We start from the raw sequence: 27,406 nt of genomic DNA on the forward strand, positions 1-27,406 counted from the left end.
ATCCTAGACTTACGACTCCATAAGCTCACTCATGAGACAGATGAATCTGCTTTACGCCGAACGTCCCATGTTACGCGCCTGAAAGAACATTTACATGTGGCAACTATAGCACCTGTACTTGTACTTTTTTGTGGTTTCGTGCTCTAGAATTCATTAACGATTTTGGGCTACTTTTAGAACACAGATGCACTGCTTTTAATGTTTCATTATTTTTTCTATTAGAGTATTTTTTGTTTCTATGCTGTGCTTCCATTTGTCCAGAATTAATCCTATTATCAAGCCTTTAAAACTGGCTGTTTCTGTGCTTGAAACTTATATCAAGCCCCTCTCAAGAGCAGCGAGAGCCTGTCGTAAGGACTTTAGAACTGCAACATTACTGTTGTTTACGTTACTGCTACACACAGTTGTTATAAACTAATTTTCCTATTACACAGCTTTTCTCCTCCGCGACCCTTCTCTCTCATTATACCTTAACGGATCCCATTTGGAGTTATTGTTTAGACTCATTGCCAGGGTTGCATCCTCTGCAGTTTCATTTCTTATTCCCACTTCATGGACGGGTGAAAAAATTGTGCCTTCTAGGGTGGGATCAGCCCACCAAACACCTTCAGTCTAAGCTTCACCGATTCACCACGAACACACAAACGCTTGTGTAGTGGTGCGGCTCGCACACAACTGCAGGTAGGAGAGAGGCGAGGCTCGCCTCCGAAAACAGGCCCCCTAATTCACAAAAAATATGCGGGCACCTAAGCAATTCGTATGATACATAAATGCGAGAGCACTGGTTGTCTCTGAGTTTTTGTTGGGGACTTGGGAGGTGAACGTTGTTTCGCGGCAGCAGCTCACTTCGCATGTTTCGCTACGTTGGTCGCGTATTTAATCGGCAATGAACTGCTGCTTCAGGCCACGCTTTGCTGTCCCGCCTGATGGTGTAGACACGAGCGATTCAACTGAATGCCAAATCACTGCGGCGGCGAGCTCTTTCCCTTTTGTGTAATCCCTAGCCACGTTTACATGAATACGACAGCGGCGCGTCGTATTTCCTAGTGTATCTCGCGGAGGCGACACGCCACTGTTTACATGTGCATCACGTCATGCGGGACAGTGGTATCTCGCCCACGCGGCGGATGTGTAGTATGTGTAGGTTTGCGAAGAACCTCTCAATAAGGGTCTCTAAGTGACAGCTTCCTCTCTGTTGAGAGGTTCGTGCGGCGAAGGATATCACATTCTTCTGCCCCTATAGTTTTTTAGTATGGCCGAATATTTCTAGGGTGCTGGTGCGAGTCGCGCTGTCTCATCAGATGCTCGGAAAGTAGTGTATCCTCGAGCTATCCTCTCCACCGCTTGGTTCCCTCCCACCCCCGTGTGTCCCGGTATCCACACAATTTTGTGTGTGGTCTTGTCTTCTTCTTCGCGGTTTTTAATTCTGTCGCTCGTTGCGAGGAGTATACGGAGCGTGTGACGACCTATCCTGCCATTCATGCAATTTCGGAAAGCCTTTTTGAGAGTCCCTGAGTATTGTTAGCGCCCGCCCGGTTATATAGCCACCGCAAGAGCAACGGCTACTTCCTAGGCCTCTGCTACCGGGCAGTCTCGCATAGAGGCGCTGGTCATTTCGCTTAGAGACGAATGTACCGTCGTGGCCACTGCAAGTTTGGTGTCTCCTCTTCTCGACGACGCGTCTGCAATCACGATCCTGTCTTGAGGAGCGTATGTTTTCTCGATGAATTCGGCCCTCGCCTCTTTTGTACCTCGGTGGTGGAGGTTGGGGTCCATGTTCCTGGTATTGGCGCTACCTTGAGGGATTTGCGATGCTCGTCGGAGATCGTTTCCGTTCTCGTCATATCTCGCATCTGCTCGCGCTATCCGAGTCTCTGTAAGAACGCTCTTCCAGTCGTTGTCTGCAGCAGCCTGAGTTTTTGCGACTCAAGCTGCGCATCCAGAAGCTCCTCGAAGGTGTTTTGCAATAACAGAAGGGTCATGTGTTTTCCTGTAGACGTGCTGCGCGGTAGTCGGAGCGCTCTACTGTATGCTTTGCGTACCAGGGAGTTTTTCTGTAGACTTGTTCTGCGGTAGTCAGTTGCGCTGTATTGTACGCTCTGCGTACCAGGGCATACGCTTGTTGTATTTCGCTCTTGTTGAGGCACTGGTAGCGTAGGCTGTACGTGATTCGGCTAACGGCCAGGTTTATGACTAGTTTTGGTGTGTCGTTTTCGCGCATGCCTTGTCGCCTGTTTGTGGTGTGAGAAGATGTACTCCGAAATGTACTCCGAAGGGGCGAATATGTCACAATTACTTAGGACGTCAAGGGGGCATTCGATATCGTCAGCCACAAAGCGATCCTTACGGCCCTATACGACCTGGGCTGCGGACGCAGAATCCTTGGTAATTTCAAAGCCTTCCTGTCCGATAGAACTGCCACCATCGGCCTGGGAGACTTTCGATTGGACAGAATTCACACGCCAAACAAGGGTACACCCCAATGTTCAGTCGTCTCACGAATGCTCTTCGACATGGCTATGATAGGCCTAGCTCACAAACTAGAAAAGGTCGAAGGCATAGGCACGCCATGTATGTCGACGGCGGTAGAGTCTGGACAAACACGGGATCCCCTGGGGGGAAGGAAGAAAGGCTACAGGAAGCGGCTCCTGTGTAGAGCAGTACCTTGGAGAAAGTGGACTCGCATGCCTGACCGAGAAATCGGGAACTGCTGCGAGTCTGGAGAGGCAAGCAAAACCGGCCCGTCTCAACCAGAGAGGACCTGAAACTCAAGGTCTGCATTAAAGGAACGCCTGTTCTGGAACAGATATCAATAAGAACCTTGGGAAGGAGGGTTCAATCAAACCAACTCAGTACTCACACTTTCACCCTGCTCAAAGCAGCAACGCTGCAAGTCGCACGCATTATCACCCGCGTCACTGACAGGCGAAATGGGTGCTTTCGTAAAAAAATGATTGCTGCAAAGTAGTGTTATGGGCATGGTCACTGAAAAATGGAAGGGCGCATAACTGGCTCCCTATGTCAGTGGACGCCGCAGTAGCGCTCTGAGATACGTGGCGGTGGTGAGAGAGAGATGCGGGCGGCAGGCATCAGCGCCAACAACTTTGTGGCAGACACACGGCACTGCAGCAATAGGCCGCAGCGTTCATTGGTGAGCCACCTCTCGCGATCAACCATTGACTGCCATCTTCCAGGGTAGCAGGGTGGGCGCGCTGCCTATCTAGTGCCCGGAACGCACTCAACGAACGTTGCATACGCCAAGGTGCGTCTAGCTGCCCGATAAACCAGAGCTTTCGCTCTGTAATCAGGTTCAGCAGTAGTGAAACCACAGCTTATTTTTTGAAGCGAAAGCTTCACTACGCTAGGTTTTCAAGAGGGCAGCGTCAGTACAGTCACGTGACAGGTGTCACGTGGTGTCACCTGGTAGGTCATGTGATCTACTGACGTCATCACATGTGCCCACCGTGGCAGGTGGCAACTGCCCCATCGGGCATTTCATCGACGCTTTACAGACAATCCGTTTGGCAGTGTGTGTGGCGTTTGTGAACGTAGCCATCCAAAGGAAGCTTTCGCTTCTCACCAGGGTTAACCAAAGTTTAAACCACAGCTAATGTTTTTTCACTCTCCTTCAGCTCTTCCGCCGCGTTTCAATAGAGATGAAACACAAAACGCGTCCGTGTGCTGTGCGATGTCAGTGCACTTTAGATTACCACGTGGTCTAAATTATTCCGGAGACCACCGCTGCACGGCAAACATGAAATTCGAATCCTTAGCCATTATTAACAGCTTTGAAGACATTGTAGAAGTACGCCTAATCAGCTAACGAGAATTACTATCAGAAACACACAGAGGAAAGAACATGCTCAAATCGATAGTAATACAACAAGAACTAGCCACTGGATGCAGCGAAGAAGACGCACCACGAGAAATTCAGAAACAGATCAGTAAAGCACAAATGCTTAGAAATATGCACGCGGAACACACGTAGACAGAAGGAAAGCCAGGGCTAAAAAGATACAAAGAACGTGCGGAAGCGCACCACACGTCCTCAGCCGAATATAAAGAGAAATATTCGATGGCAGTAGCAGTGAGAACAAGTGCCACAATTAAAGAAACACATAAGAAAAGATGACGTCGGAATAGCTATAACCATCAAGCCAAACATATCAACCGGAACTTAATAATCATAACAGGCTCTCACTCGGCATGCAGAAATTACATGTAATGGACAATCTCTCAAGTAAAGCACTAAATATACTGCTGAAGAGAACACACAAGATTACAGAAACGACAATATTCTGGGCCCATGTGCACGAGAGCTTCCGTTGCAACAATGGCGCAAACTCCGCCGCCGCAGGGTTGCAGGCCTGGCATTGTCACAGGGGCACTCCAATGAATGTCAGGGACTGATCACATGCCGTGATGTATTACAGTATTACAAATTAGCGAGAGTGAAAAGCACACCACAAGATCCGCAATCAGAACCAGAAGTCGTTGACAAGGAGGAGGTTGGGGAGCATGTTGAGCCGGTGTGGGTGTTCTTGAGTACGTGCTAGATGGCCGGGAGCCCTATGTCCTCGGCGAGTTTAAAAGGCACGGCCTGGAGCTGGGTCTCCTGGCTGGAGATGAGCAGCACGGCCTCCCACCACTCGGAGGTTCGGAGCTCTATTAAAGGGGCTCGGCAAGGGGCTGAAATAAAATGGCAGTACGCCTGCGATGTTAAAGCACCCGGTTTCACGAATATTGTCCATCAAGAATTTTTGAAGCGAAAAGCTTCATTACGCCAGCTTTTCGAGGCGCCAGTGGGACCGCAAGTTTGACCTTGAATGTAGCTAGTGGTCACGGTGGCCGCAAGTTTCACCTTGAATGTAGGTAGAGAACAAACCATCAGCGTAACTGGTGGTATAGTCAGGTTCGACACATGACGTCAGCTACAGCAGCGACACCAGCGGCTGGTACACCAACTATCTCGACTTTAACATTTGACCTTTTGAAATTTGACCTTAAGCTTCGCTCAAGCGGGAAAGCGTCTGCCGGCATCGCGTGCGCAGGTCATGAAACTGGGTTCTGCATAAAACGCAGGTGCATTTGATGTGTTAAGCGGAGCGCTAGGTGTAATCGATGCGACGCCAGCCGTGGAGACCGATACTCGAACCGCGCCCGTGAGGGAAGAAAAATGGAATGAAAATTTCTTTTAGAGAAATGAAATTACGCCTTTCTCACATATCTTGGTGGAGACCTGAACCGCGCCATAAGGAATGGGAAGTGAAAGTTGGTTTTAAGAAAAGCAAAACGAGGCCTTTCTCACGCCATTTCCTTTCCCCAAAAAAGCAATATTTTTTTCAATTTGGCTTTCTGAAATTATCTGCACGGTTCTTGCGTCGTTTGGAACCGGATTTGGTTCTATATCTCCACGTATACAACAAGCAATAATACAGTTGCAAATACAACCAAAACTATAATAAATATGTACTGTCTTGTGTGAGCGCCTATAATGTGTTTCGATTAAAGCACGATATTTAACAAATACAAAAAATACCTAATTCTGTGTGTGTGTCAATAAGGCCAGGTATGAAAACCGCCAGTGGCTCTACTACAAACGTAGCCAGGGAGATGCAGCTTTTCGCTTTCGACCAGGGTTAACTAGTGGTAAACCGCCAGAATTTTTTTTCATTCTTTTTGTAGAAGGTGAGTTATCTCTAGTCAAAATTTGAATTTCAATGTCGTTCCCTCTTCTCTCGTCACTCTTTCCGCTCGAAGGTTGGCGCTCCTCCGCCGGCGCCACCTCCGGGAGCGGAGCTTTCTGACCCTCCGGAGCTACGCGGCTTATTGGCTGCTGCCATGGTAGCTGCCTCACGTCTGAAAGAATCGAACCAACAGCCATGTCCCAGCTTGTATACGCAGGTGCGACCGACAGAGGGGGTGCGAGCATGAAAAAGTCGCCAAGAATGGCTCGCCAACTTTCGCGCATGACTGTGGGCTCTCTGCTTCGTGTAGAAGTGTATTATTTGGTACAGGTGTTCATGACAACAAAATGCAGTTATTGAGATAGTTGATGTGCTCTTTTCGGAAGGTGTCTCAGGGCCCTGTAAAGCCCAGAGGAGGCGGGTCCTCTGGACAGGCCCAAATTATGTGGCTTAGGGTGGGTGGTGCTTGGCACCTAGCACGTTTAGGGTGGGTGGTGCTTAGGGTGGGTGGTGCCTGGCCAAGGCAGACGGCAGAGAAAATGAGAGGGGAAGGAAATGAGTAGGATTGAAGGCGACGCCAGGTGGTTGCCTAGGCGTTAGGGATTTGTGGGATGGGGTAGAGGTGTCGGGTAGCGTAGGGTGGCGTCATTTAATTAAACCAACCGACTTCCAGACCGTAGGCTGTGGAGTCCACCACAGCACGGCTGATGGATGCTGGGGCATAATTGTGGGAAGCCTCGTTGCCGGGGTCGGAGAAGTGGGCCGGAACCCATTCCAGGGTGATGTGGCGACGGGAGTAGTGGTGGCGCTTAAAAGGAGAGGGTGATGGAACACACTGGGCCTTTCGCAGAGTAACGCACAGCCGTTTTAGAATCGCTAGAGGTCGGCATCAGTGAAAGCTATAGCGAAAGCAGTTGCTGCTTCCTCCGCCGTTTCTTGTGCTGTAGTATATATGTTGTTGCCGCGGATGCTAGCATACCGTTCCCAGTCACCCCGGCTATCGAAGAGAGGCCGGGTGGTCGAGGTGTTTCGCGGCGTCCATGCGTACCGCTGTGGAGTACTGTCCGTATATTTAATTTTATGAAGTTTATTTCCAGACATATAGGAAATGAACCTCGGGCGGAAAGCTATCAGGGTAGCTTGAGAGATGCTCGAGGCCGGGTGAAGGCGGACCAGCAGAACATGTGCACATTCAGTGCAAACATGCATACAGAGAATGCAATTATGTAGCATGGAAAACTACAAAATAGGATAAATACTTTCGCTCAGGAAACAACCAAATTGGAATAAAGACAGCAATTAAAGGTCAACGATCGACAAGCAGTAAGCAGGCAACGTGGCTGAAACTAAAAAATCGAGAACACCCATGACAATGCTCTCCTAGACAAAGAGTGGAAGACTGTGCGGCATTGATGAAATATTAATAGGGGTGGTATAGATGTTTGGGTTCCACATTTAAAAGATCCACGCGACCATATCTTCTGTAATGCCTTGGCCTGTGATCGGTGTCGCCGTTCGTGATGTACAGGGTGCATATTGCGGGGTAGGAGAGAGGGATTTCGAGAGCTTGGTGAATGTGAGGGTTATGGCGCTGGGCTGCTCTCCCGAATGACGCGGGTTCGATCCCCTTTCGCAGCGGTCGAATTACGATGGAGACAAAATACCAGAGGCCCGTGTACAGTGCGATGTCAGTGCACGTTAAAAGAACCCAGCTGGTCGACATTTCCTTAGCCCTTAACTACGGCGTCCCTCATAGACTGAGTCACTTTGAGACGTTAAATACTCACAAATCAAATCACTCAAGAATTTTTTTCTGAATCTCTGCTACTATCCCTATCATTACTACTTTTGGAAATGATTAGTGCGTACCACGAACCGGTGTTGTGCGTTAGAGGCTTTCTCAATTCATCGGCTCATTTCCTACCGTCAGGTGCAGCTTGAACCTATCACGGGAGTGTCGGCTCGGAATGGACGGGTTAGGTGATTAGGCTGATGCTTTTTTATACTCTTTTGAGGCAGCTCTTGCTCCAGTCTTTCCTGAGGGCGCTCCCTCGGCATTATCATACTGATTGCTGGACTGCTGTGGGCACTTGACGTAAGCACCAGTAGCTTTTTACACGTGTTAACAAAGGTGCAAAGACCAGATATTTTGGCGTCTTTGTGTACCCGATCGAAAGGTGTTTCAACAGACAGTATTTCAAGTGGTCCCCAACCTTCTCTTTAGGTCTCTTTGCGGCAGCGGCTGAGCTTCGACCAGAGTACACTGAGTCGTCGCCGTGAAGGAGGTTTGCAAACTTCCGAACGAGAGAGCACGAGCAGTGAAACAGCAGGTCCTAAAAACGGCTCCTGCTGTTTGTCTCGATATGCACCAAGCGAAGACCTGCTTGATTTTGATCGACTTAAGTTTGCAACTCCCTAAGAACCCCGTACCGAAGCGTGGCTGTAACATATTCGCACAAGGGTGGGCTCTCAGCCGCACATTGATATGCATGTTTCGGAACCTCAGCTCACCGCCGACTAAGTTACCAGCGATTCACTTGGCTGCGCCCTGAATCGACTTTGCACCATGCAGCGCAAAGTGGACCATTGGAGGTTAAAATAATAATAATAATAATAATAATAATAATAATATAATAACAATAATAATAATAATAATAATAATAATAATAATAATAATAATAATAATAATAATAATAATAATAATAATAATAATAATAATAATAATAATTGGTTTTTGGGAAAGGAAATGGCGCAGTATCTGTCTCACATATCGGTGGACACCAGAGCCGCGCCGTAAGGGAAGGGATAAAGGATGGAGCGAAAGAAGAAAGGAAGATAGAGGTGCCGTAGTGGAGGGCTCCGGAATAATTTCGACCACCTGGGGATCTTTAACGTGCACTGACATCGCACAGCATGCGGGCGCCTTAGCGCTTTTCCTCCATAAAAAAGAGAAACACTAAGGCGCCCGTGTGCTGTGCAATGTCAGTGCACGTTAAAGATCCCCAAGTGGTCGAAATTATTCCGGAGCCCTCCACTACAGCACCTCTCTCTTCCTTTCTTCCTTCACTCCCTCCTTTATCGCTTCCCTTACGGTGCGGTTGAGGTGTCTACCGATATGTGAGACAGATACTGCGCCATTTCCTTTCCCCAAAAACCAATTATTCCTCCATAAAAACGCAACCGCCACGGTCGGGTTCGAACCCCAGATCTCCGGATCAGTCAGTAGCCGATCGCCCTAACCAATGAGCCACCGCGGATGGTTAGAAAGTTCTCAAAAACGAAGCACGCTATTTTGCATGGTCCGTCTCTTTAGATATAGATCTCGCACGCTGATGTTGCATTTGCGTGAAATTGGGCGCCCTCTCGGTGTGTTCGCAAAACGATTCTTAATTTTAAAAAGTTTAAAAGGAAATCGCCGAAAGTGCTAAATACTCAGCTATGTTTCAAAAATTGCCACAGGTATTTAGGGTGCCACTGAGGCAGTCCAAATGACAGGACTCGTCCAGGCGACGTCGGGCAACCATGACGTCATGTCAGTGTAAATGGCAGCAAACGCGTTGAAGCGGAGTCGTCCTTATAGGTTTAGTGCTGCAGTGTCACACAATTGTCAGAGTTTGACCGCTAAAATTGTTTGAAAATCGTGAAAAGATGTCCTTGATCACCTGAACGCTGAATGGGCAGCGTAATCGCAGGTAGGTGCAGCATGCCAGAGACTTGTGGGAGCTGTCCTCCGTATTGAACACGGGTTTTCCCGCAGAAATGAAGGCGGATAGACCGGACGGGGAGGTAAAACGTAAGGTTGCAGCGTTGTCAGGGCACGAAGTAGTTGTTGAAACCGTTCATGCTGCTTCCGAGCTGCGCTTGGCTCGCTGCGAATGGCGTTGGCCTATGCGCAACCAGTGGCATTGCGCACTTAACATGGACTCCTTGAGTAAAAGTGAGAGAAGGTCGTAGAGGACGCGAGGGAAATGAGACACGCCGGCGCCTCGATACGTAGGCCACTTGACATGCCTCCCTCTCGCTTGCTTGATACAGTCAGAAATTAAAAAGCGATTTCGTTTACAGGCGCGAATGGTCAGCGGAGTAATACAGGCACAGCCCATTGTCAGCTGCTGTTATATCAAGTTGCATCCTACTGGTGCCGCTCTGTGCTTTCAACACTCACTCTGGCTGCTTCGGGGCTCCCCTCTCGCATTCGTTTCTTTGTGAGAAAATAAGGACAGTCTTCTTTGAAAGCGCTCGCTATGACGCGTCTGATGAGAGCTTTCGGCTGGGCTACAATGTTATTAATGCGAAAGCGTTATGTATGTCCTATTAGCACAAAAGTCGGCGTCCGTCGCCGTCCATGGTCACTGAATTTCTCGTTGCCGTCAGGATGCTGTCGCATGACATCAGCAGTAGACTATAATATAGTGGCGTCTACGGCAAAGGAGAAAAATACAAGTTGAAGGGAACACTTAAGCTCCGCCTTAAGGCAACAAGGCGATATCGTAACGAGTTAATTCACATGTATGCAGAAGGACATCCTCCACTTTCCATTCATAGATGCCTAGCAGTCCTCGTACCTCTCCTGGCGCAGTGGTTGAGCGATACGCCAGTGCCCTGCGATAGGAAGTGCTCCCAGCGGTGAGCTTTGTGTGGCCCTAGTTGCTCTTGCCGAGTGACGTACCAATGATTAATTTAACTGGCACCTGCCACGTTGAGCACTTTTCTCACTACCCGGTGGGCAGGTTGTGACGACGCAGCAAGCTAGGTCACGTCACCTAGGTGGCCCACCTGCCTCGTGCGTTGTTCTCTGGGCACCACCTACCAGATTCAGGCTCATGATTTTTCGCTCACACAACCGAGCCGAAGACGGCATTTCTGGGTAACGGTGTCTTCAACGCTGTGGCGTTAAAACTTCTTATGAAGGTGTGAGGGATTGCACCAAGGACCTGCAGACTGCGAGGTGAGCACGTAACCCATAGGCAACAATCCGCGATATTTTTTGGAGAATGCATGTAAGTCAAGTGTTTCTGTTTGCTTGCGACTGTACGCTAATGAGTAGGGGTGTCATTAGAAGCGAAGGAATCTTTTGAGTTCAACATTTCTTTTGAGTTACATCGAAGTAGGCAACTTTTGTGCTGCATACAGTCGCGTCTCGAGAGCGGAGCGTACTGCGCCGCACTCTTCGTTCTTCTTCCTGCGCCTTATCGGGAGCACGTGCTAGTCTTCGCGCGTTCTCTTTCCGGAAACTCGCGCGTGTACTTGAGAGCAAATGATACAGTTCAGCCGTTGGCGGAACGCGTGGGCTCAGGGACGAGAAAAAATTGCTGCAATTGAGGTGTCGTTGTGTTGGCAGTGCCCCTATTTATTAACCGACTCCTGGCGGCGATACACAACGCAGGCGAGTAAAGACGAAATTTCACATGCGGGGGCGAAAGGTCCCGGTCACCAGGGACTACGAACCGAAGGCGATGGTCCCGGTCACCAGGAACAACGAACCGAAAGGGATGGCGTCGCGCGTGGAAGAGGAGAGGCCGGGATGTCTTTGTCCGCCTTGAGTCTCTCTGAAGATGGATTCCGCACAGGTGAGTGGGGTGTTTATTGAATCGGTTCTTTTAAGATAATCATGTGGTGCATAGCTCGGGCATCTGACCAATGATTAGTCATTCTGAATGAGAGATACGCGAGAAAAGGACTCTACGTGCAGAAATTTCTTTGTTTTTGTCGGGCGCGTTTTTGTTAATCTGTATGTAAGGTGCACGAAGGAGAGAATTCGTTTGCAGAGAAAACCAGAAAGGTGCGGACTGGAGCGCGCAGCGCACTGTCAGCGCTCTTCTCACCAAGCCGTCTGCAGCGTGTACCGCTCGAGTTGTGATTGAGGACTTCCTCTGCACAAAAGAGTTTGTTGTGCATGCTGCCATTCTGTTCCCATGCTGCTATTCTGGGCTGGGATTTACTTTCGTGCCATGCCGCAGTCTTCGACTGTGCTCGAGCTGAAATTGGGTTCCCAGCCGAATCCTTTGCCGGACGCTACTGGTTCTGTTTATTGTGTCAAAGCCCTCGCCACCAACAATACCGTCCTTCCCCACGCTCTTCCGACTTTCTTCACTTCTCTTGCGACTCTCTCAGCGTCGACACGGACGTCTTCGCATCGGTCGATACTTTTCTGCACCGCAAGTGTCTCCTGCCATACGCTGCACTGACAATGTGTACGCTGGTCCCTTTGGTCTCTGAACCATTTCCCTCCCCTGCTTGCTTGCGCCTTGGTGAATGTGCGGCAGTGTCCAGCCCAACGCGTCTCTGCTCATCCGCGAGGAGGCTGACGATACACCACACTTCGCCACGAATGCGCTCACCCAACCGTCTTCTGCGCCAAATCCCTCCTCTGTTAATTCATTTCCCTTTTCGCATTCTCTCTCTGTGGAGCGCAAAAGAGCTGCGTTCGTTATGAATCCTCATTAGAGGCAGATCCAGTATTAAAGGAAACAGTCGTTTTGCGTACAAAAGAGAGATTCATTTCTACCTTCGCACTGAAACTGAAAGTCCTGAAATCCGCGGTGAAAAATGTTCAGAACAAAGAAACTTTAGCTGGCTTTTTACTCACTTTCGTTGGTTGAATGCGAACAATAGAGATTTAGCATCTCTCCGCTATCAGGCATGGTTTCGCGTGGAGCCACTGCGCTTGCGCAGATTACCCTGTGGTAGACAGATGGCACCAGGCGCCGGCCAGCTGCACGCATTCCGACCGCATTGGGACCAATCAGCGCGGGCGCACTGGTCTCACGCGGAGGCAAGTCGCGCTATGCTAGAGCTGTCTAGTGTGTTCCCGTTCATGTTGCACCTAGCTGTACTTTGGCGCTCGGTAAATAACTTCCAGCTCACCGGTGGCGACTGCGATGGGGTTTGCTCTTCATAGCTGTTGAATGCGCGAGAGAGACAGCCACAACAATCCCACCAGCTCCGCTGGCAGCCAGAGATGCGTGATATTTACAAGTACTGCTGGCGTAGTGGCGAGAACTTGCGCGTCTATCTGCCGGCAGAACTTGTGGTGCTTCCACTTCCTCGCGAAGGAAGCTCTGGCCACGGCTCGCCTGCTGCTGAATAGGTGAGCAAGGCGTAGATCACACATACGCGCCCCCTCGTCGACGTTCCTCACGTAACTGGGTTGGTGCGTCTCCTAGCTTCCATCAGGCTACACTGATTTACTCAGGCCGAGTGGCGAAGCTCTGCACGTACGTACGAGTTGTGTCGAAAGTAAGCGCAGCACGAGTCCGTGTTGGTTCCCTCCCGATTTTTTAAAAATTCTAATGGAAGGTTGTCGCGAAGGTTTGTAATGTTTGTTGTTTATTCTAAAAGCCGAAGGGACGCAGCTTTATCACTGTGAGCGAAGATTCGACCGGGTTTATCACAAATGATCGGAGCCACGCGCAGCTGGTCCTAAGTTGCTCCAGACTGCCGTGGGTGCTTTACGTGCCTTATCACTAAAGTTCTTCCTCAGCTTGAAAGTGAGCGCGGCCGAGAGCAACGGTGATTCCGTCCCTCGACGATAGCCTGGCACGTCTGTTGCTATGTTAAACGGTCCGTTTATGTGGGCTCAAGTCAGCCAGATGAAGAGTTCGTTTCAGTGCCAGGTCAGCCTGCTGTCGGCGGCGCTGTCACCAGCACGTGACAGTATATCTTGTTGTGGCGGTTGCCTTTTGATGCTGTGGGATGCTCATCCGTAGGTGCGGGGTGCGTTTTGCCACAAGCTCGTGCATCGGTCCACTGTGAGGGAAAAACTTACCTCACCTAACTTCTGGCTCCACTTTCATTCCGAGAGAAAGAACGGAGTGAGACGGTAGGAGGCTTTCAGAAGAGTCGCAGTCTGTACAGCGTCACTTTGCCGACCGGTGACAAGGATTCTGAGCTAAAGTGGACGTCACCCTATTGTCGGACAACCGCGTTTGATGGCCAGCGGGAATGTGAGGGCGCAAGTTTTGTGGAGCGCTTCCCTTCCCGCGACAGCGCGCTCCATAAGTTCAGGCCATCGAGCACGCACCATGCAAAAACACGGAACTGAGGAGTGTGTCTTGCTCCCAGGGCGATTTAAGATCTTTCGCAATCCGTGCTATGAAGCGTGGTATCTCCCGATACTGGTCGCGGCGAAGAAGCTCCTGTTAAAGAACCCCAGGTGGTCGAAATTTCTGGAGCCGTCCACTGCGGCGTCTCTCGTAGGCTGAGTCGCTTTGGGACGTTAAAACCCAATGAACCCAACCAAGCTGCACTACCGCTGTGTACTGAAGCGAAACTCTAATTTGCTATGATAATAAGCTCCAACTTTATGTAGGAAGGAAGGAAGGGAGGGAAGGAAGGGAGGAAGAGAGGGAGGGAGGAAAGGAAGGAAGGGAGGAAGCAAAAAAGGAAGAAAGGGAGGGAGGAAGTGAGGAATTTAAGGAAGGAAGGGAGGGAGGGAGGAAGGAAGGAAGGAAGGAAGGAAAGAAGGAAGGGATGAAAAAAGGAAGAATGTAGCGTCCCCTTTGAAACCGTGTTGAGGCAGTTGCCAGTATGCCCGGCTTTCTTTAATTTAACCGTGTCGTAACTGGGTGTTAAAGTTCGCCATTTAAGCATGTTTTTAGTCCTACACTACTAACTATATGTCACCTCTCTGCTTTTGAGCCACCAATCCTCCGATCGCGTTTTTGCTAACTTCTATCGCGCTGATTTACTTACGCGACCATTGTTTTCTCTACACTAGAGTGCTTCAGGGAGAGTGACTGTGCCTGGATATTCGAGTGTAAGGTGTCTGTTTCCAAAAATTTACCGCACATTGCATATGTATCATCATCCTGATTATGTTTCCGTTTGTAGCTGCGCGTTATAAGGCACCCTGATGTAGCTTCAAAGCGCTTCACTGTTTCTTGAGTTATCATCGAACGGTCACAGTGAATCGCAACGGATCGGAAGAACTTCCAGGACATCCCCCGGGTATTGGAGTGGGGATGTGCCAAACGTCGTCCACATTTATTGAGGGATGCCCGGTAGCTATACGGCTGGTGAGACAGCGGAGCGGTCCGTAGACGCTCCTGACTGGGTAAGTTGCGGATAATGTTCTGAGACCTGCGAGCGTCCGAGCTCTTCTTCACCCCACGTATATGGCACATACCCACGCGGGGGGATTGGCCAAGGTGTAGTTGAATAAACGAAGAAGTTGCCATGAAGATGACGACAAATATGTTGCACCAATCGTGAATTTTGAAAAATCAATTAATAAAAACAACAGAACAATATTGACAGTTAAAAATCAGACAGCATTTTGGTGAAAAAAGAAGAGCTCGTAGAACTTTAAAAGAATTAGCACATCAAACCACCAGTTGCAATTATGTAGTGGTGGTGAAACCACAAATAGAACCCAATGCAAATCCCTTGGCGTTCGCACCAAACGATAATAATACTGGCAAAGATAAAGGGAGCCCTAACCTGGAGAGGGGGACCTCCGGGTAAATCTTTCTCTGAAGTGCGAACTTTGGGCAGTAGAGGAGAAAATGGTCTAAATATTCTACTTTCCCACATGCGTCACATAGGTTCGTCGGTGTCAACCCACACCTGCATAGATATAATTTCGAACTTGGAATCCTGCACCGCAACCACGTCATTGTTACCTCACACAGCCTGGATTTACACGAACGGACGTTCCAATTATATGCTAAGTGCTGATAGTCAGTGGTATTTTGTAAGGAATCTCGTAACCTGGCTGATATATGTAGGAACCGCTGAAACCTGGAAATCGCCAGCAGGCTGAAATTAGGAACGGGAAGTGTCGCTGACCCGTCAAGAACCGACCTTGCTAAGTAATCAGCCACCTCATTTGAATGAACACCTGCATGGCCAGGAACCCAGACAAAACGGACCACCTTCAAAGTGCTTGAGACAAAAAATCGCAGGGTACGGCTCAAAAAATCTTCCTGTGAAGTGTCAAGGAAGACTAACACTGACAAACAATCAGCGAGAATACAAAAATGAGACACATCGCATGGTAGTTTGTGAAGGGCCATTCCAAGAGCCAAAAATTCCGCAAAGAATATAGGAATATAATCTGGGATGCGGACAGAATAGCTCCATGCCAAATACTGCGAAAAGATGCCAACTGCAGCCTTTTTGGCAGTTGACGGAGGCATTGGTAGCATGCACCGTATGATGGGGGTATTCCTCTATGTGATCCGAGAGAATATCGTTCAAAATGTTTGCGGGCATGTGTTTCGCATGAGAAGAGAAGATGTGGTCGAAATGGAATTCCACTGCTGACGGCGTGTCATCAACCCACTGCAAAGAACTGAGAACAACACCAATCGATGTTAAAAGATTCTGCGTTAACATAATTTGTGGCATTTTATACCGTGGCCAATGATGAGAAAAGAATAAGGCCGGCTGAGACACAAATTTAGGAGTACTGACATCAGTCACTGGGTCCATCGACCTGAGGAAAGTTCGCACCGTGTGTATTTGAAAACGGGAAGTTAAATCAGAGATACGGGCTTCCAGATAAAGCAGGGCGTTTGAAACTGATTTCGGGAGACCAAGGCAGAGGCGGAGTGCGCCCCTTTCCAGTAAGATTAAGGGTTGAATCTTGTAGCTTGCGCTACCAGAGAACAGAATGCAACCAAATTCAAGCATAGGTCTTACGTAGGCTTTGTATAGTAACAATAACATGTCGCGGCGCATCTCAAACTTTTTATTGGCGATTCTTGTCAGCCAGCCTAAAGCGCGTTCTATTTGAACTCATTGTTCTTTATATATGAAGGCTCCAATCTAATGCTGGGTGATAAGTAACACACAGATATTTTACAGATTCCACTTGTGGAATCTGGACAGAGCGATAGACTAATGAAATGTGCGAAGGCCTGTCTGGAGGAAATACCAAAACTCCGCATTTGTCTACATTCAGGGATAAATTAATACCTTGCAACCATACTTCAAGAGCTTCCAAATATCCCTGCACAATGTGGTAAAGGGAGTGGATATCCCTGGCCGAGGCGAAAAAAGCTATGTCATCTGCATACACAAAAACTGTTATATCAGGACGAATGGGGATGCCACCGAACAAAATATTAAAAAGCAGAGGGGATAGCACCGATCATTGCGGCATACCTCCTGATTGATAATATGTATTTGGACATAGGGTTCCCTCGGCACAGTAAAAGAATCTCTCCTTCAGAAATTCAGATATCCACGCATAAATGTAGGTTGGAGGATGTAACTGAGCAAGTCTGTTAAGTAAAATAGTGTGCTCAACAGTGTCATAGGCCTTTGATACATCAAGAGTGACCAAAGCTGAAACTTCTCTTCTGCATAGCGAGAGCCGGATTCTGCTCTCTAAATCCACATGCGTGGACCATACAGAGCATCCACGACGAAAGCCAATCTGGGCTGAGCTGTGACCGTTGATGTCATGAACATGTTTTGTGAGGCGACTGTGCACTATTCTTTCTATTAATTTGACTGAACTTGAAGTCAGCGAAATTGGCCAAATTTTATCTAAGCCGTATCCTTTTCCTGCATTTTTCATTAATAAAATAATTTGCGCCGTCTTCCAAATGCTTGGAATCCATGCATTTTCCAGAGAAGCATTGACCATATCTAAGAGGACGCTTGTAAACTCCTGGGCTAAAATTTTAATCATACCAAGAGTGACACCATCTGGTCCAGGAGCTGCAGGATGCAACAATGCCAGGACTGAGAGGAGCTCTGATGCGTCAACCTCAGTATAAACCGAAGAGGGTGAAATTGTGCACAAAGGGACGCTTCTCTGCGTCTGGAAGCGTAACGCCAATCCCTGAGGAATACACTCCAGGCTCTCCTGAGCCTTTTGTGGTGATAACACTGTTGAACTAGTGAGAAGAGGAACAGCAGAACTCTTGTTACGTTCCATGAATCTATACAGGGCTTTCCGATGACGAGGATTTGAAAGATATGTGTTTAAATTTTGGTTGTACTCCTCTTTGGCTTTTGCAAGTGTTCTTTTGAAAGATACAGAGAAGAATTTGTAATTTAACCAAATAGCCGGACTCTGGTTGCAGGACAGCCTCTTCCAGGCCGCTTTTCTGCGACGATAGGCCTTCTCAGTGAAAATGATTTATACGGTGATAACCACGTTTCTTGTAAAAGTACAATATCAGGCTTATGCTTGTGTATAAGTATGTCTAGATCTGGAAGAGAAGACAAGACGGAACGGCAATTCCATTGTAACACTTTGATACCTGTCATGATTATTGACCAATTGAAGAGGCCGAAACTGCCTCATTAAGGATATCAACATGATGATGAAGTTTTGGTGGTCCCTTTTTAGCTTTCATCTTTGGAGAACTAGAATTAGACGGTGATGAGGAAGCACGGCGCTTCTGCGTGGGGCACGACATTTCGACATCTGGTGTGCGGATGTCCCTGCGACATTCAATGCTAGGAACAGAGATGTTAGGTGGGACCTGGGGAGCATCAGAAGGTGATGTAGAGCGGATAGCACTAGCTGCAGAAGCTGAAACAGAAACAGACGTTGCTGCCAGGATGGATGTTTGTGACGCAGACTGAACTGCAACAAACTGAGCATACGCCTCAAAGAAAGTGTTTAGCATTCGCTCAACCACATTATTAAGAGCTTTGTCTAAGTGGTGACAATTGAGGCAGTCAAGTTGGACTTAATGTGTTCAACAAAAGCGTGCACACGACTAGCATATGAATCTTTTTTTCCTGTTAAGAACAGCGTAAGCATCGGCTCTTAAGCACCGCTTCTGGTTGATAATTTCCAACAAGCTATGCTCTTCTCCACGTTTTGCGCAGTTGGCATCATCAGCTGAGTGACTGTTGCTGCAGAGGCAACAATGAGGCTGCTCTGAGGTGCAGTTATCAGCAGAATGACCTTTTCCACATAAACGGCAGCGGGTCTCTGACTTTCATGCTGTGCCGCTATGCCCGAGGCGCCAACAGTTGGTGCATTGAAGAGGGCGGGGTTCTAGTGGGTCCACACGGTATACAATCGGCCAGATTTTTAGTTCAGCAGGGCAGGAAGAGCCAGCAAAAGTTGTTATTACAGACTCAGTAGCAACACGCGAGCCGATTACCTCTCTACTGCAGCGGTAGACTGAAAAGACCCCAACGCCTGCATCTTGAAATTCCTGTAGAATTTCTTGAGGGCACGATGCTGGGTCCACACCTTTTACGATACCCTTGACACATGCAAGCTGTTCGGGAATGAATGCTTTCAACGGCAGCGAGCTGAAAATTTTGCACTCAAGCAAGTCTGCACCACAAGCGATGTCCGAGGACTTGCACACAATTCCTCGGCGGCCAAATTGACGCACTTCAGAGATCTGCAGGTATTGGGCAGTCAATGATCTTAGCTCCTGTTGAATTAGTTTGAGAGTTTTCATTTTGATCGCACCCTCACCAATTGGGACGATAGCTACGGGAACCGCATCAATGCCATTTTTGTGGAAGGACTCAAGTGGCAGGCTTTGGGCTGGCAAGCTGGCAAACCAAGCTGCCGACCCTCCTCCTGGGGAGGTCAACGACATCTCAGCAAAACGCGCTCTCAGGTTCACATGAACTGCGTCTCAAACTACGCCTTGGCCAAAACCCCCAACGTAGTACGGGCTCACCAAGGATGAACAAGGCGGAACCACCAGAAGATGCAGAAAACAGTAGCGGCCAGCAAGAACACGTCAGCGTGTCCGCTTCTTCATCTTCTGCGGCAATGGTCTTCAATGTTCAGCGCTGTGCCGCTTGGAAGAAAGGAAGGAAGGCCTCAGACGTTGCTGGCACATACCCACTACGGGGGAGTGGCCAAGACACAGGCGGTTAATTACTGGATACAGGAAAGTCTTGACGGCAAAAGGAGTGGTAATAGTATGTAGTCTAATAGATTGGAAGTGGGAAGGAAAGGGGTTCACTTAACTTGGAGATCGAAGACGGGACAATGGCTTAATGTACATAATAGTATACAATGCCTGTAATGTTGCAATGTCGTACTGACTGAGAGCGGGAAAAAGAAATTAGAATGGGAGTCGCTGCGTTTCTTAAAGAAAATTTTGCACAGCAGCGCGCACAGTCCTGTAGCTTCTTCCAAGCAAAGAAGCGCCAATGGGAAGAACAACCGCGGAAGACACAGGCAAGCCCAGTTGATGAAATGGAATTTGCAAAAGACGCTTCCTCAAATGAGAAAAGCGGCGGCAGAACAGCAGGAAGTGATCTATTATCTCAGGTTCGGCACAAAAAGGGCACAGTGGGGAAGCTGCCAGGCCAGATCTGTGAAGGTAGAAATTTAGAAGGGGAACCCTGCAACGCAAGCGCGTGAAAGAGACCTCTAGTCTGCGTGAGCGCCAGTCTTTGCTACTCCAAGGATGCAGAAGATGCTGATATTCGGGAGATGATGTAAGAGCCGAGGCAGCAAATTCCTGAAATATTGTGTAGCAGCGAAACCTCACTGTATCTGTATATGCACACGATTACAGGACAGCAGCAATTGGGCCGCTGAGAAAGGCTCTTGCTAAGGAATCTGCAACCTGATTTAAGTGAAAGCCCATGTTACCTGGTACCCAAAGCAACCTTACCGCATTTAGATGGAGCGGAATCAGGAACTTAAACAGGCGTAATGGCCGAGGCTCAGTGGGTGAGGATAAGGAAGAGCAAATGGACAGAGAGTCTGTCATAACCACGACCTGGGAAACGGTAGATTCTAATTTTCGCAAGGCTAAGATTACTGCTAATAATTCAGCCAGAAAAATTGGAGTGAAGTCAGGAAGACGGAGAGAAAAAATGCCAATCCAGTGAAGGCGAAAAAATTCCCACACTTGCCTTTTCGCGATCCTGCGAGGCATCGGTAGCAATAAGAACATGAGAGGGAAAGGACCTTAGGTGGTCCTGCAATAGACCCTGAAGAAGCGGGAAGGGCTGCAGGTTTGCATTCGATGGGAAAATGTCATCGAATTCAATCTGGACAGTTGAGGAGTTGTTATATATTTGGCGGACATCTGTGAAATGAATATTTATGCGATCAAGGAAGGACTGCACGTAACATATCTACGGGGTATGAATTAGAGACCAGGCAGCACTAAAAAAGGCGCAAGGTTGACTAACAAATATTATACTGGAAGCGTGAAGAGGGGAGTCGCACAATTTTAAAAATGTTTGAACTGTTAAAAGGCGAAACCTAGCTGATAACGAAGGCATTCGCGCCTCAAGGTGCAGTACAGCATTGGCGACATATTTTGGAAGCCCCGGACAAAGACGCAACGCCTCACGCTCCAAAAGCACAAGAGGGCGAAGTTTATAGGCAGGAGCTCCTGAGAATAAAACACACCCGGACTCCAAAATTGGGCGGACGTACATTTTATAAATCATCAGAAGCGTATGCTTTCTCATGCCTGACCTAGCACTACAAAGCCTGCGCAGGATGCCAATGGCCCGAAATTCTTTTGCAGAAACTTGCTCAATGTGTGGCCGCCAGGAGAGAGTAGTGTCGTATATTACTCCGAGATACTTCACCGTCTGAACATGAGGTATTATGTTATTTCTATAGACCAGGCTGATATTTACAGGAACAGAAACTGGAAATACTAACAATGCGCATTTCTTCACGTTAAGGGACAGATGAATTCTTCCTAGCCAGTTGTCAAGAACATTGAGGTAATTTTGCAGGGTTCGATAAAGACTGTGAATGTCACCTGCTGATGCAAAAAATGCAATATCGTCGGTGTACACATAAGGTTTCACATTTGAATGCATGGAATTGAACTTAGAAAAATGTTAAAAAGAACAGCTGACAGAATTGATCCTTGCGGAACACTTCTTGTCTGTGGAAATCTCCTTGAGGAAACACCATTTTGGCAGCAGTAAAATTCTCTATTTTCAAACAAAAAAACAGAAATCCAGGCTACAAATTAGCTTGGGCAGTTGAGTTCCTGTAATCTTAGTAATAGAACCGAGTGCTCCATTCTGTCGTATGCTTTACTGATATCCAAGGTGACAAGCGCAGCAAACTTTTTTCTATTGCGAGCTAATTTAATACGACTCTCAAGGTCAGTATGAGCACACCAAATTGAACAACCCGGCCTGAAACCAATTTGACATGGATTCAATACAGCAATTTCTGAAATTCACCGCTCGAGGCCAGGGCATCTCTCAGCAAGCCGCGCTGCGTCTATACAATGCCGCAGCCTTGGGGGCGGCGCTCTATGCGCTGCCGCTCGTCATGGTGCGCAAGCCGTGCTGGAAGAAACTCGAGCTTCAGCGCCGCAAGTCCCTGCGCGTGTGCCTAGGCCTGCCCAAAAACTCGCAGTGCGCCGCAACGTTGGCCGAGGCAGGAGCGTGGCCCTTTGAGCTCCAAGCAGCGAGCAGGGCATTTAATCACATCGACCGGCTTCGCCGCGCACCGGACGGCGGCTGGCTGCTGCAGCGTATGCGCTCGCACTCGCGCTCACGAATGGGCGCCGCGCTGCTCGAGTATGAACAATTGACCCAAAGCCCACCCCCCTACGGCTCCTACGCGCCCTGGCCTGCTGCCTCGGAGGTACAGCGAGAGATCGTCGGCATTGCGGGAAAGCGGAGCACACCCCTTTGTGCTGTGCAGCAGCTGGCCAGAGCCGTCATACACAAGGAGCTCCAGGACCATCTCCTCGTGTACACCGACGGCTCAGTGGCCCGCGACAGCTGCTCCCTTGCTACGGCGGCCACCATCCCCGCCCTGCGACTGCACAGCCAGCAACACGCAGCCTTCCTGGGCTCCTCCACCACGGCGGAGTCGATGGGGATCCGGCTCGGGCTGGACCTGCTGCTCACCCTCGGCCCTCCGCCGCCCAGGAGTGCTCTGCTGTGCGACTCCCGCGCCGCCCTCAGCCGCCTACAATCTAACGGCCGCGGTACACCACTGGTGCGGGTAATTCGCTCGCGCATCGAGCGCCTCGCGCAGAGAGGTTGTGCCGTGCGTGCACAGTGGGTGCCCGTTCACTGCGGCATCGCCGGCAACGAAGAAGCTGACGACCTCGTGACCGCTGCACACCAATTACCTGCCAGCGATCTGCCCCTTGCACTGGAGTACGTGCGTGCGGCCATCCACGACCATCTCCGAAAGCAGCACCCCGACCCACGCATCGCGGAAGGTGAGCGCATCGACATTGTCAACGGCTGTCGCGCACTTACACGGTCACAACGTGCAATGATCCTCCGCGCGCGCATTGGCTGCGTGTGGCGACGAGTGATGTGTGTGACGGATGCGGTGCAGTGGAAACACTAGAACACCTGCTCCTTCGCTGTTCCGCGTTCGCCGATGCTCGTCGCGATATGCTCGCGGCCTATAGGGCGCAGGGCATACTACCAGACTCCATCAAGACGCTATTGTGGCCGCAGGGCAGTGCGCACACTCGTGAGCGAACTTTGGTGAGCCTCTGTGCATTCCTCGAACACACGGGCTTGACTTCCCGTCGGTTCTCTGTCAGGTAGTTACACGCAGTGGCCGAGCGCTCCGCGAGTTCTACCTTGAACGATTAATAACTGGACGCCCCTCTCCAGTTGTAACCAACACAGTGCTGTGCGCGTGTGTGATTTAATTACTCTAAAATGAACTAATCACGCGCACAACCTGGACACATTTCTTATTGTGTAAATAGTCTGTACATATTACTTCTCCCCCTATCCTTTATTCCTGTCCCCTCACTGCATTCTGCCTGCTGTCCTTTATTTCCGCTGCCCCAGCTCAGGTGCTTCAGTATCCATGGCAGATGCCGGAGCTTGCAAAAATCTTTTCCTTCCTTTTTACTAATATTTTTAATAAAACCACTACCACCACCACCAATTTCTGAAACGAATGACATGACACGGCTAAGAAGGACCCTTTCCACCAATTTCACTAGGTTCGATGTTAACGAAATAGGGCGTATATTGTCTAAAGTTAAGCCCTCCCCTTGCTTTTTAAGCAATGGAACTATTTCAGCAAGACGCCACTCATGTGGTATCCAAGGACCTTTAAGAAAATGGTTAATTAGAGCCAACAGGTCTGCAGGAGATTCATTGAACAAAATTTTGATCAAAGATGAAGTGACCTTAGCGGGGCCAGGAGCCGCTGGGGATTAGCGCAGAACAACTTCCGACAGCTCAGGCATAGAGACCTCAGTGAAATCACTTGAGGTGCATGTGAATATACTAGGAGAAGGTAAAGCAGATGTAAAGCGAAGCTCTAGGCCACACACAATATCCTCTAAGGCCTTTCCGATGTCAGCAGGGGACTGAACGAGAGATTCAATGTTGGCAGCCGGAGGAATCACCTTGTTGCGCCTCATGAAATTAAACAAAGCTCGTTTATTTCCTCATTGGGAAAGGAAATCATAATGATTAGTATTATACTCCTCCTTTGCACGGGCGACAGTGCGCTTAAATGTTGCTGCAACATACTTATAATCCAGCCAATTTTTTGGGCATTGATTGATGAGAAGTTTCTTCCAAGCTGCTTTCCATCGTCTATATGCACGCGTGCACTCAGCATTCCACCAATTGTTCGCGATTGCACCCTTTTATCTCATAACCAAAAATTCAGACATTTTCCTTGCATGGCCCAGTACTGAACATAGATGTGCAGCCTTGCTTTCGGCACTTCTCTGAGCGCAAGTGTCTGAAGTGATTTGGAGGGCTGATTTTAGCGTGTCTTTAAAGCAATTGTATTTTATTAACGTGCACTGATGTCGCTCAGGAAGAGTTAATTTACACGCAAACTTGAAACTAATCGGTAGATGATCACTGTTTGTTGCACAGTCAACAGGCGCCCGAGACATAACAGAGACTCCTGGGGAGGAAAAATTTAAATCCAAGGCAGAGCGGCATTGACTGTGAACAAACGTAAACAATCCGGACTTGTTGCAAATCAAGTTGTTGCCAGAAGCCCAATCAAAAAGACTAGAACCAAAGCTCTCTGTTTTAAACCCCCAAGTCACATGGTGCTAATTGACGTCGCCAAGTAATAGAACCTGAGGTTGGCTACTAGACATGAGTGAGTCAAGGGGCCGAGTGTCACGCACACGAGACGGGAAATATGCATTAGCTACCGTAAAGGGCTGTTGACCTGGGACACTGAGGTCAACCGCAAGGATTTCACATTCATTGTCTGCATATTGAAAAGAAATGCATGCCCTGTGAAAAAATTTGTAGATATGAGCACTAACTACCCTGCCCCTTGTGATGACCGGTCAAGCCGGAACGGACGGTAATCCTTGAGATGATAATTGAAATTTCTAGTTAGCCGTTTCCTGTAAAGCAGCTAAATCTGGTAGAAGCTGATTGCATAGGCAATTTAAATCTGTTGAAGCTGAGAATATAGATCGACAATTCCACTGGAGTACACTTAAGAACCCTATCTTGGCGGAAGTGCCGCGGCCGCGACTGCCTTTTCTAAAATCCTGGTCTTAGCGCTTTGACTTGTGTTACTTTTCTTTGTCTTTGACTGGGGGCAAGATGAACCTTCAATATTCAGAGGAGACCCACTTCGTTTCTGGGCGCGGAGATCAGACTCCATATCCATACAATCCATAGAGGATGCGTCCATTACGCTATGCGAAGGAGAGGCCTGAGAGGTCTTTTGTTGCTCACATTGTTTTTGGCCCTGTGGAGCGGAACCGATTACTACAGAAGGAGGGGTAGCTTCCGAAGCCAAAGAAGACAAGAGCGGAGCGGTGGACGCCTGCAGAAGATTGGTCATCTGAGCAGCTATGACCTACGAAATGCATGTGGCCACGTTTTTTTTTCATAATGCGATCCATTGCATTTGCCACAGCTTTCTCAACTGCCGCTGTAATAGCCTGGGACCAACTAGAATCCATTATGGGAGGACATTTGGCGGCCACGCTAGAGTGGGCTGAGGCTCCCTCCTTGACTGCGGCAGCCTCTCTCCGCGTGCATCTGCGCTTGTCTATAAGCTCGAGCACCTGAACTTCTTGTGCTCGTGCAGGACAGTCAGGCGAATCAGCAGGGTGAGCACCGCTACACAAACAACATTTCTCTCGCTGTTCAGGACATTCCTCTGTGCAATGACGTTCCCCACCGGCACAGCAGCGTAAGGCCGATTTGCAGGCTTTGCCGCTGTGGCCAAATCGCCGGCAGTTTTGACACTGAAGGGGCCGAGAGTTAAAGGCATCTACTCGAAAAACTAATGGCCACACCTTAATCTCTGACGGACAAAATATTCCTGCAAATGTGGCAATGACGGACTCTGTAGGAATTTTTACTCCGTCAACCATCCTGCTGCATCGATGGACAGCAATCACTCCTGCAGGCGAGAGGTTCTCAAGCGTTTCCGCAGGGCTCAATCGAGAGTCGACCCCTCGGACCAAGCCTTTGGAACATGCTAGATGAGGCGGAATGAATGCGCTCACCGGGTGGTTGGCGAAGGTCGTACACTTTAGAAGATCTTCAATACAGTCTTTATCCGGCGACCTGCACAAAATACCACCCCTGACGAACTACCGGACATTGGTAATGTGCATGAAGTGCTGCGATGTGGACTGAAGAGCCGCCTGCACTGCCTCCGGGTTGTTCAGTCGGATAGCGCTGCCATCGGAAGGCACTAAAGCGACCGGAACGCTCGAAACACCACTGCGGAAAAAGAGATAAATTGGGAGCTGGTCTTCAGGAAGAGATGCCGGCCAAGGGGAAAACCGCTGGCCAGGCGAAGTAGACATTAAGCTCTCGTCCCGCGCCCAATCACTACAGAACAGTAGCAAGCTGGCACAGACAAAAAGAAGGTGAAATTTAGCAAGCTAGCGCAACACCGCCAGGTACTTAGCCACTGCCCCGCATCCTGGGTAGCTGAGCCACGTCAACAGAACAGCGTTGTTCCTCCAGCGCGAGCTCTTTGAGCTCTTTCTTCTTCTTCTTCTTCTTCTTCTTCTTCTCCTCAAGTAATATGGCACATACCCACGTGGGGGGATTGGCCAAGGTATAGGGTAGAATGCCAATGAAGCATTTGCGCGGGGAAGGAAACGTCAGAAGACTGAATCAAGATTAAAAAAAATTGGGAAAAATAAAATGAATTCAAGAGGTATGAGTCATCCGGAATAGAATCAATCTAGCCTTTTTGGACATGCGAAAGAATTTTGTGTATAGCTAACAGGATAATCGATTAGTTGCACTTATGTAATCGTGAAGGTAGCCGCATACACTGCTTAACGGGAATCCCTTGGCACTCGCACCGAACGATAGAAGAACTGTAAGAGACAGAGGCAGTCCTAGTCTCGAAAGAGGAACCTCCAGATATTGCTTTCTCTGAACCGCGAACCGCCGGCAAGAGAGGAGAAAATGATCGATTGATTCAACTTGCCCACATGATACACAAAGGTTTGTCGCAGCGAACCCGCACCTGCATAAGTATAAGTTTAAGTGAGGGATTCTACATCGCAGGAGCGTCATGGACACTTCACAAAGCCTTGACTTACACCACCGGATATTCCATGGGTACTTTAGGTGTTGAAAGTCCACGGTATTCAGCAACGGATCACTCAAAGTGGCTGAAATATGTTGGAACCGCTGGAAACGTGAAGCTGCTAACAGAATGAGGTGAGGGACGGGATATATTACAGGTGCGCTGAGAGCTGACCTTGCCAATAAATCAGCCACCTCGTTAAAATAGACGCCTGAATGCCCAGGTACCCAGACCAAACGGATCTCGCGCACTGTGCTCGGAACAAAAAACCTAAGTGAACGAGTCAAGAAAGATTTTTCCGAAT

General features: G+C 48.8%; 1 protein-coding gene across 1 annotated transcript in view; it reads left to right on the forward strand.

Moving 5' to 3' along the window:
- The window catches only part of LOC144098060 (uncharacterized), a 75,893-nt gene that overhangs the window by 28,164 nt on the left and 20,323 nt on the right, over positions 1-27,406 (forward strand). The window contains exon 2 of the mRNA XM_077630619.1: positions 11,074-11,257. Within this exon, the coding sequence (XP_077486745.1) occupies positions 11,212-11,257 (46 nt within the window). The 5' untranslated portion in view covers positions 11,074-11,211. The remainder of the gene's footprint in view (positions 1-11,073; positions 11,258-27,406) is intronic.

Source organism: Amblyomma americanum, chromosome 7 (genome assembly GCF_052857255.1).
Source record: "Amblyomma americanum isolate KBUSLIRL-KWMA chromosome 7, ASM5285725v1, whole genome shotgun sequence".
NCBI classification, from domain to species: Eukaryota; Metazoa; Arthropoda; class Arachnida; order Ixodida; family Ixodidae; genus Amblyomma; species Amblyomma americanum.